General features: G+C 40.1%; 1 protein-coding gene across 1 annotated transcript; it reads left to right on the top strand.

The window, feature by feature from the left end:
- The first annotated feature begins 7,131 nt into the window (after window positions 1-7,131).
- Window positions 7,132-9,579, top strand: LOC148355363 (uncharacterized). Its single transcript, XM_088350219.1, has 3 exons — window positions 7,132-7,137; window positions 7,301-7,576; window positions 9,171-9,579. The coding sequence occupies exons 1-3, from the start codon at window positions 7,132-7,134 to the stop codon at window positions 9,438-9,440; spliced, it is 552 nt and encodes a 183-aa protein (XP_088206345.1). The 3' UTR covers window positions 9,441-9,579.
- The last annotated feature ends 1,227 nt before the right edge of the window (window positions 9,580-10,806 follow it).

Consider the following 10,806-nt stretch of genomic DNA (forward strand, 5'->3'; position numbering starts at 1 on the left):
CTAGCTTGTGAAGCGTTCCTTACGAAAAAATGTATTATACTGTTGTACTTTTTCACTACAAAAAAAAACACATTTGAACTTTATTTCATTGTATATTTTGCTCCAACCACACTCGAGGGTACGCAGTTGACGAATGAATATATCTATTTTTGTGAACGTGTGTGAGCTATAATGCATAATAATTTGCAGACACACAAAAATTACTCAATGTGATGCCATACAAATATTGTAAGGAGTAAATAGGTGCAAATGAAATTAAAAAGAGGTCTTTGAACATCTGTGTGATTGTCATGTTTAAAGGTGGAGTGCGTCGTTTGTGTCCTATGAATATGTCCTTAAAAGGTTGAAAGTAGAATACTTTCTCTATTAGGTTTGTGTTAACAATGCCCAACTCAGTTCAAAGAGCCTTTTGATTTCTTTCCCATAGCGCCTACTTGCTTTTATCTTTTATCAGAGCGGTCCGGGACTTGCCACACTTCAGGAAGAGGGCAGTGGTCATAGGAAGTTAAGTCATGTTTATTTGTGATGCCCTTAATCACAAGAAGTTTCAAGGGGCTGTACAGACTAATAGACTATTATGACACCATCCCCTGATCTAAGACCTACATGAGGGCAAGGAAAAACTCAAAACCTCTGCATGAGGAAACTGAAAAAAAATTGACATTTATGTATATTTCTTGACTTCCAACTCCTCAAAATGTTCAGTGGCATCAGTTTATGTAGTTTTTGTGAATATAAATGGTCTGCATTTATATCAAGCTTCTGAAGTCAATGAAGCCCTCACAAAGCGCTTTACAATGTGCTTCACACTTTTCCCTTTTACACACTATCTAACCAATAGCAGCGTCAGCCATGCAAGGCAACTACCTACTATCGGGGGGCTTTAGTCCAAAGAAACTCCGACATATAACACAGAGGAGCTGGGAATCTCTTGAGCTAATGCCGCCCCCTTTTTATTGATATATTCCTCCCCCTCCCCTTAGGACGGTACATATCCTAAAAGTGACCATAAAGAAAATTATTTGAACTGTATATACATAAATTTTCTAGGTGCATATTTCATATGGCCTAATTAGAGCTTCGTGATTCAAAAGGTGTTGATTTTTTTTGTTTTACAATAGCAGTTTCTTTCTCCACATCCTCACCCGGTTCATCCTTGTCAGAAATCTCTTCTGTTTTCCTACCTTCTTCCAAGCAATGAGGTTCAAAATCCTCATCGGAATAGTCCGAGGTGTCAAGAAAAAAGTCCTCCGCTTCAGATTGTCCCTCCATAAGTAAATGCAGTGTTTTATCGCTGAGTATTTCTTTTCATTCCTGCCCAAGTCAGTGTTGGTAGGTTATGGTAGCTAGGGAGTTGGCCCTCTATACAGACGCTGCCGTACTTACTAACAAGATTCAATAACAAGGTTCCGGACGATCGTAAGTGTCATGGTTGCCATGGCGCCCAATTGGTCCCAGCCCTGTGGTGCCAGGTTCTGTCACGGTTGCCACGGCGCCCAATTGGCCCCGCCCATGGACACCGGCTGAAACGCGTTGACAGATTGCTCCTTGGGAGTACTTAAACGTGGTCCTTTGAGCCGTTAGTTGTCAGAGCGTCTGCAAGACTGCTGTTAAACGAAATGCGTAGTTCTATGAATTTGCCTGGGTTTGATCCTGTTTTATTTTTGATCTGATCTTGTAATTTTGACAACTCTTTTGTTCGGATTTCAATCCACTCCCGCGACCATCGAGCCCCGGATCGAGTGTGCGCGCATTCCTCCTTTCCTTAATAAACTGCGAGTACGTTACGCGATTGGGTTCTCCATTCCTGTTTCCTGTCCTTGTTCGTGATAGTAAGTTGCTTCGGTGCTATATTTTGTATGTTTAAGGTTTGTATAAGTATGTTTAAAGCTTGTAAGAGTAACCTGTATTGTTTTGTACTAAAAAAATAAACTTTTCAAAAAATGATATGCTCTATTAAGATGAAGTTAAGTTTGACTTACTTTTGGAAGATGAGCTTCAAGAGTTAGGCGACTTCCGTGGTAAAAAGTGGAAGGAAAAAAAAGCGTTCCGATCATTTTCTCAACTGCATCAAGCTTTCTTATTCCACTTTTTAAAAGAAACGGCTCCCCTCTTCTTTACACTTTACACCAACCATATTGAATGGATGCACGAGATATTAAACAATAAAAAGGTCAAAGATCTGAGCACGCTGGAGATTTAGTACACGTAGCACTGTATGTTTACATACGAACTAGAAAGAGGAAGCAGATTTGTTTTACTTCCTGGTGGATTCTGGGTGAGCTCTCACAGCGCCACACGCCGGTAGTGGCAGAAAGAAGCACTACAGTACTGTCCTGTACTGGGAAAAAGATGCACACAATACAAAATCTAGCTTACAGCAATGTTCGGATATTTTAACATCCTGATCGTATCTACCGTTTTACGTAAGTCAAATGGTCGTAAGTAGGGGAGCGTCTGTATACATTTTGCCAAAGAGGTCACAATCCGATTGGATTCACTGCTGACCGTTAATAGTTGAGAGTCAAACGAGTTTTGATTTGAATTGTTTACCTTTCCCACAGCAATCCTTCAGATATTTTCCTTCCTCACAGCGTTCAATCGGGTGTTAAACTTTGAATAACAAGTGCTCTGGCCGTTCCAAGAGGCACACATGCAAGTTCAAGGCACTTGATTTTGCAACAAGGTAGAGAGCGCGACCATTATTTTGCATCGATTTGCAGAAGTTTCTACAAAGCATTGCGAAATAAATGTCACGTGCGCTCTGTGTGAAATAGCTGCAGTCAGTGGTTTGCAGGCAAAATTATTATTATTATATTTAACCTTTGACGCTACTTAGTATACAATTCACCCAACAACACTCAAGAAGTAAATAACAAAATCACAGGAAATGCATTGAAATACACCAGGTTCATGATACGTAAAAGATTCTGAATTATAATGGATGTGTATACGTCCAGATAATGTACACAGCACGCTTTGTGTATAGTATGTGGTTGGCTCCTAAATGCAATAACATATAAATTACAGCACAACGCCATTTTGAACTTCCACATGTTCTCACAACCCGTTCGAAATATGAGCTTCCGAGTTTTTAACTTTTCAATTCTCTCTCTTTGATTGAAAATACAATTTACATAATATGTACCTGTCACGAACCAGGTCAGGAAACAGGAATGGAGAACCCAATCGCGTAACGTACTCACAGTTTATTAAGGAGAGGAGGAATGCGTGCACACTCGATCCGGCGATCGATGGTTGCGGAAGTGGATTGAAATCTGATCAAAAGAGTTGTGAAAATCAAATAGATCAGGCCAGAAATAAAACAGGATCAAACAGGCAAATTCATAGAACTAGGCATTTCACACAGAGTTTAACAGGAGTCTTGCAGACGCTCTGACGCTTTTCTCTCTTCCACACGGTCTTGAACTGGTCTGTGCATTAGATTTTATCTCATTATCACACTATCACACTTTTTATTCACAGCACCTGAAACAAACGTTAAAGAATGGAGAAAACAAAGTCATCTTGATTGATATAAATAACACGAAAAAAGCCCCTTGAGGGGACCAAATCTTTGGTGTATCTCAGGCCAGAGGCCAGTTACTGTTAATAAGAGCAGTTAATATGTGCGTATTTAATTTCCCCTTCTCCCCTTCTCTCCTCTCTTTCTATTTCTCTTTGTTTTCGTTCTTTCCCCTGTGGTACACGGCACAATTTTGATGGCTATTTAAATCAATGTTTTCTTTTTTTACTGGATGAAAGTATTTTTGTACCATTAGAAGGCACTAAATATTTCACATTGTTCCTTTAATACATAAAAAAAAACATTTGGAATAAAGTATCTATCTATCTATTTATCTATCTATCCATCCATCCCCTACGGGGACAAATAAAGTATCTATCTATCTATCTTTTTATCTATCTATGATCTGCATTCATATAGCGCTTTTCAAGTCATGACTTCCCAAAGCGCTTTACAATGTGCTCCACATTTCCCAATAGCGGCCTTGCAGCCATGTAAGGTGCTAACCTGCTTATTGGGGGTATTAGGGGTTCAGTGTCTTACCTAAGGACACTTCGACATGTAACACGGACGAGCCGGATCCCAAGACGAGCGCTCTACCTGCTGAGCTAATATCTATCTATCTATCTATCTATCTATCTATCTATCTATCTATCTATCTATCTATCTATCTATCTATCTATCTATCTATCTATCTATCTATCTATCTATCTATCTATCTATCTATCTATCTATCTATCTATCTATCTATCTATCTATCTATCTATCTATCTATCTATCTATCTGTCATTTGTATTCAGCCAGTTGACATGCATCAGACGTTTACTGAGGGAAAGTCACCTAACTACAACCTGGCCGCGCCCACAAAAGAATCCAGCCAATCAGCGTTTCGGCTCTTTCATGTACCGTACGTTGATTGGCAAGTAACAAATCGGTCCGCGCTCATTAGGCCTCGAGGATTCCAGCCAATCAGCGTCTTGGCTTTTTCATGCGTTGTTGATCATCTGGCACGTTTCTTAAATTTTGAAGTTTACTAAAAGAACTCACGATCATTTTTTGACTCCACATTTGCATGTAACCAGTTCCCGAGCACAGAGAAAAACCAAAACACGTTAGAATGGTAAGTAACGTCCTACTGTATTTAAACGATTTCGTTTATGTTCCTTCCTCTGAGAGTATTGTGATTGCGGTATAGATGCTCGCCATTATCGTTTTTTAATTGTTTAATGACACATAGTTTGGAGTTTGCGTTAAAACATGAGGCCCTAAAATACTAACTATTATGGAATTAATTTTACACTCTTTGCTTGCAAAGTCATCACTGATGCTAATGTTAAGGTAGGTGTAAGTCCTGCTGGGGGACATTTCCGTTTCTTGGATGCATTACCATTTTGACGTGATAGAATGCGATTTATTTCAAAAATGTGAATATTCCAAAAGTTAAAATATGTCGAATAAGATTAAAACATACGGTAAGGTGAATAATCAGGTTGCATTGCTAATTCAGGGCCTCACTTTGCCTTCCACTCAACCGATAACGGTGCACTTGTTTCAGTTAGGCTTTCTGGAGCTTAGTGAATTTAGTAAGGATATAAAGTATAAACGTTAAATTGGCTCAGAAATCCCCCAAAACTACTGCTTTAAACCTTCCACTATTATTTGTACAGCCAATAAAGAACAATGTGATATTTATTTAATGTAGTAAATTTGATAACAAATATTTAACGGTAAATATTTTTTCCTGTTTCTCGGTTTACTTTATTTTAAGTGATAAACGTACATTTTCAATTCAATATTGATATTGTTCTGTAGAAGGAATTTGAAGTTGATAGAAATAGCTGTGTTCAAATTTATTCCGTGCGTAGTACAAATACAAGAGCGTGGTTTGTCAAGTCAAGTCATGTTTATTTCTATAGCTCTTAATCACAAAGAGTCTCAAAGAGCTGCACAGACCACAGATTATTGCAAACCATAGACCAGGGGTTTCAAACTCAGTGTCTTTGTGAGAGGCACCTGGCTTTGGCAACATCAAGTTGACATATTTCAACCTGCAGCTTGTTTTTCTCTTGCGCTTCTCTGAGTGTTGTCTCGCGGGCCTGATTCAATCTCTTAGCCGGCCTGATATGGCCCGCGGGCCGCCTGTTTGATACCTGTGCCATAGACTATTATGACACCCTCCCCTGATCTAAAACTTACATGAGTAAATGGTAAATGGTCTGCATTTATATAGCGCTTTTCAAGTCAATAAAGACCTTCCAAAGCGCTTTACAATGTGCTTCACACTTATTCATTCACATACACACTCACACACTAATATCAGGCAAATAATACACGGAGATTGTCAACATAAAATATAGGTTATTCATATGCTGTAGCTTAGAAGTGTGTTTTAAGCTTGGATTTAAACATTTCAACTGAGGTTGCAGACCGAATGTCAGGGGGAGGAGCATTCCACAGCACCGGGGCCCGAATGGAGAACGCTGATCTGCGGATCTCTTCTTGGCTCTTGGGATCACGAGTAGACCAGCATTTTCAGAGCGAAGGCTACAGACCGGAACAAAGGGGGAGATGATATATGTAAGATTTGAGGGAGCAAGTCCTTGCATGATTTTGTATAATACCAACAGAACCTTGAAATCACATCTTAAGCTAACAGGGAGCCAATGCAGGTTATGTCAGGCGGGACAGAAGGAAAACTGAGATCACTTGCACTCGTTTCTTGGTTTTTATTGGAAGTAAGGAATGACAAAGCGTGATTCTTCGATCCGTTGTTTGACGGATTGATGAAGCTTGACAGGCGGGCGAAGGCTTGGCGGGAATGGTCGCAGACAGGCGGAATCGTCGTGTTGTTGGTCGGGGCTGGAGAAGAAGGGCGTCGCAGTGTTCGGAAATGTGATCAGGAATCATACGGGCAGGGCAGGTCGTAGGCATATTCGGAAACGGGTCGGCAACGGAGATCAAGAAGAAAAACAGGAGGCAGGCAAAGAGTCGGAGGTACGGACTTTCTGAGCAGATGGCAACAGGTCGCATAGTACAATCAGACAGCTTGTTTCCGGAAGCTGAGGATTTAAATGGACAGGATGCGCCAATCAGCTGTCCTGGCTGTTGGCGCCAAATCCTGAGAACAGGTGTTCCCGATCCGGGTGATTGTGACAGGTTAGCTAAAGCCGGGCTAATGTAATCAGACTTTCTTGTCTTAGTTAGAAGCCTCGCTGCAGCATTTTGTACCAGCTGAAGTCTCTTGATTTTGGACTTCGGGAGACCGGAGAGTAGTGCATTACAGTAATCGAGTCGGGAGGTAACAAACGCATGAATTACAATCTCCGCATTCGACTGAGACAGCATAGGGCAAATTTTAGCAATGTTGTGAAGATGGAAGAAAGCTGTTCTAGTAATATTCTTAACGTGTGTTTGAAAGGACAGATCGGGGTCAAATATGACACCTAAATTTTTGTCTGAGTCACTCTGGGTGATATTACATTTGTCAATGTTCAGAGCAGTTTTTGAGAACAAGTCACGGCATTTAGATGGACCAAAAACTAACATTTCGGTCTTTTCAGAGTTAAGGCGCAAGAAGTTGAATTGTTTGGAATTGTGTTCTTAAAATGCAGGTATATATTAGCTTGTGGCTAACATTGTGGGGTTTTATTAGGATATTAGTTTTGTCAGTTAAATGAAAATAGCTGAAAATGTTTTACTCGTCGTTATTTCAATATCAATTAAATAATTGATTTTTACCATGCCCTAATAATGTTTATTTTGTTGTTACCACAGGATACGAAAAAGCTTGAAGTCATCAAAACATGTTTTGAGGATGAGCGAGACTGGAGCCCACGCAAGTCTCACCCGGCCCTGCTGCGGGGAATCAAAGCCTCTCAGCCGAAGAAGCACCGACAAAAGCACTCAACGTATGAGGAAAGGGCCAAAGAGCTCGATGGGAGACTGGAGGCTGTATTGGAGGCTTTGATGGAGGCCGAACAGTTACTCTTGCAACTCCCTGACCGCGACTACACCGAGAACCACCATGCTTGCGTGGATAAAAACTTTATGGTGAGTTCCTTGAGCCTTTAAGAAAATAGAGCACAGTGCACGTATGGTTAGGAAGTGTGCCTCAAATACACCTCAGTTTTGAGTTGTCTGTGTCTAGATTTCAAACAAAATGGCCCCTCTACATTCGAGATCAATTCGTTCTTGGACCGACTTTGTATCTAAAATTTCTCATACTTCCAAAAAATCTTCCTCATAAACTAATTGATCTGTCCCCGGCTGGCCAAAATCATCCAAGTGAACCCAGAATAGTAGTTAAACACATCTTCCTAAAACACATTCAAAGAGTATTTGAACATAAAAACAGTAAAAAGATGATATTAACAAAATAAAATGTGAGGTTATAATGTGTACTTACCATGGAGGAAGTCTGCGGTTGCAAATGGAGGTGTATGTTTGGTGGTGGGGGAGTAAGGGAGCATGAAAAACCATGAAAGTGGTAAAATAACACAAGTGCATAGGATCAGGTCTAGGATCAGGCGGGAAACACACAGGCTAACTGGGACGATTTATGCTAGCTGTGAGCGGTCTCGAGCACTTGGCCCTCTAATGCAGGGGCCTCCAACCTTTTTCAAGATGGAAGCTACTAATGTTACTAATTAGCACAAATGGCACTCAATTTAATATGAATTTCTAAAATCACAATCTATCATTTATTACTATGTTGTTATGTTACTAGTGGGTTAAATAGACTCATTCAACCACAGAAAATATTTTACTAGAAAACCATAATGGCCTGGCACTGGTGAGCTATTTTCAGAACAGGTATGTGGGTCCCTCAGCTGTACTTAGAGGGCACCCTAGTGCCCACGGACACCAGGTTGGAGACCTTTTCGCTAGTGGTACATTCTGGAAATTCTCCTCAGTTTTTTTCTCGCATATTGGGCAAGATTTTGGCTCAAAATACATTTTGCATCTCAAATTTCGTGTAACTAGCATAGTTCGAATGTGGAGTCGCCGCTGTACTCGGTGTTCAACATCTTTGCAAGTTATCTTCCATTAAAAGGAAGTTAAAGTGCCACATGCAAATTTCTAGAAAATAAATTTGATTTAAAAAAAAAATACTTGACAGCAAGAAAGTCACATATTAAATTGAAGTATATATCTGTTGTGTATAAAATATGAAACACTTTGAAGCATAAAACGTACATATCTTTGGTAGATGAGCCAAATTCTCAGTATACCATTCTGTCAAGCTCCGGGGCTCCATGCCCGTACAAACTGTCGTATTTTCCCTTACAAAATACAAAATAATCTTACACCATACTTTTTTTTGAATGATGCATGATGAGAAATCGCCAGGCGGCAGACGCATGCGCACATTAGCATCAAACCGCTCGCTTCGTTTGCAACGAAAAAAAACATACCGAGATAGAGGCTACTGCGGCGAACTCGTTTGACTTGATTGATTTGCCGCTTCGTGATAGTCGGTGTATACCGGATGGTACCCATAATTGACAAATTTGCGTTTTTCCGTACAAATTTTCTTGTCGTCTTAAAATGCATAATAAACGTACTTTGTACGGCAAAAACGTAAAGGTTGAAAGGTATGTAATTGTTCCATTAGTTTGAAATTGTTGTTTTCGTATTTCAACAGAGGTCCCCAAAGACTAACGATGAAGACACGTGGAGAAGAAAAGAGAAAGAAGGTGGCGAGAAAATACGGAGCGATAAACCCGTGTCTGCTGCCAAACAGGAAATAGAAAAGCGGTGTGAGAAGGACGTGGAAGCAATAAAGAAGGAAATAGGGGAAGAGAAGAAAGTTACACAAATGTTGTGTCAAGAGAAAGAAGAAAAACAAGTAAAGGGGGCTCAAGATAGAAACAAGAAAATGATGTTCTACCACAAGAGTCTGATACTCAAATAGTGCCATTTAGTGGGGTGACCATTCCCACCTACTCAAGGACTCACCTTATCTTTATTTTCCTATTACATTTTTTTTATGATCTTATTGAATAATTGTATTATATAATTGTGCATTAAAAATACAAATGTCAAATGAACAATTTTCTGACTGTATTCTTTAGGGTAAATTTAGGGTAGACTGTTTACAAGTACAATAAATACCTTAAAAGTCTTTGAGCTAACATTTATGACAATCAACATTTCGACAAATATTTTAGTTTACTCCGTTGGATAAACACGTCTTAAATTTGTTTATATGTACTGTTCAATGTCAAATAAAGCACATTTTTCCCATGTGGAAATTATGTATAGGGCTGCACGATTTTGGCAAAAAAAACCTAATCTTTATTTTTGCCATCTGCATTGCAATTTTGATACGATTTTCGATTTCAAAAGAAAAGTGCATTTCTGTGCTTTGATTTTGGGGAGAATTTAAACATAATAACATGCAAACTTCCCTTGAGATGATGTTATTACTGACTGAGAGTATACGACTGTAAAAAAAATAACAACTATAGATCTACAAATACTGTAAAAGCGGAATCGCTGTTGAATAAATGGTGTTTATTGTCATGATAGAAAAGTACCACGAAATTAAAGGGCTTCTTCAGTGTAAGAAAGCGATTTAGAGAGCGGCAGGCTCGCCACACGCTAGCGTTGAGACACCGCTACTTCTACAAGGTCTCTGTGATGATTAAAATACAAGAATCACGAATGAAGCGGTTTTTCAGGATTAGTAGCCTGAACTCGTCCGTTTCATGAGTAATGAATCTGGCTTTTGTAACCAGCCACGTTTGGCAGTGGTGGTTTAAGCCTTGATAACTTAACTGTTAGCTTTCCAACGCCGCCTCAGTGGATTCCCGGACGCAATAAAAATGAGTTTTTGGGAGGAACTTAAACAAAGTGACATGCAAACTTACCTCGAGGTGACTTTATGACTGACTGAGTATACGACATCAACCAAAAATGTTCTATAGATCTACAAATAAAAACAGAATTGAAGATGAATAAATGGTCTGTGACTGGCTGGTAACCTGTTCAGGGTGTCCCCTGCCCACTGCCCAAAGATAGCTGGGATGTGCTCCAGCGCCCCGTGATCCTAGTGAGGATTAGCAGCACAGAAAATGGATGAATGGATAAATGGTCTTTATTGTCTCATCTCATCTCATTAGCCATACCGCTTATCCTCATTAGGGTCGCGGGGGGGCTGGAGCCCATCCCAGCCATCTCTGGGCAGTGGGCAGGGGACACCCTCAACTGGTTGCCAGCCAATCGCAGAGCACACGGGGACAGACAACTTACTCGCTCAGTCACACCTAGGGACAATT

The sequence above is a fragment of the Urocampus carinirostris genome, chromosome 12, assembly GCF_059441175.1.
Source record: "Urocampus carinirostris isolate Australia breed hairy pipefish chromosome 12, RoL_Ucar_1.0, whole genome shotgun sequence".
In the NCBI taxonomy this organism is placed as follows: Eukaryota; Metazoa; Chordata; class Actinopteri; order Syngnathiformes; family Syngnathidae; genus Urocampus; species Urocampus carinirostris.

Coding starts and splice junctions, on each gene's coding strand:
- LOC148355363 (XM_088350219.1), top strand. Junction 7,577..9,170: donor GCGTGGATAAAAACTTTATG/GTGAGTTCCTTG, acceptor GTATTTCAACAG/AGGTCCCCAAAGACTAACGA.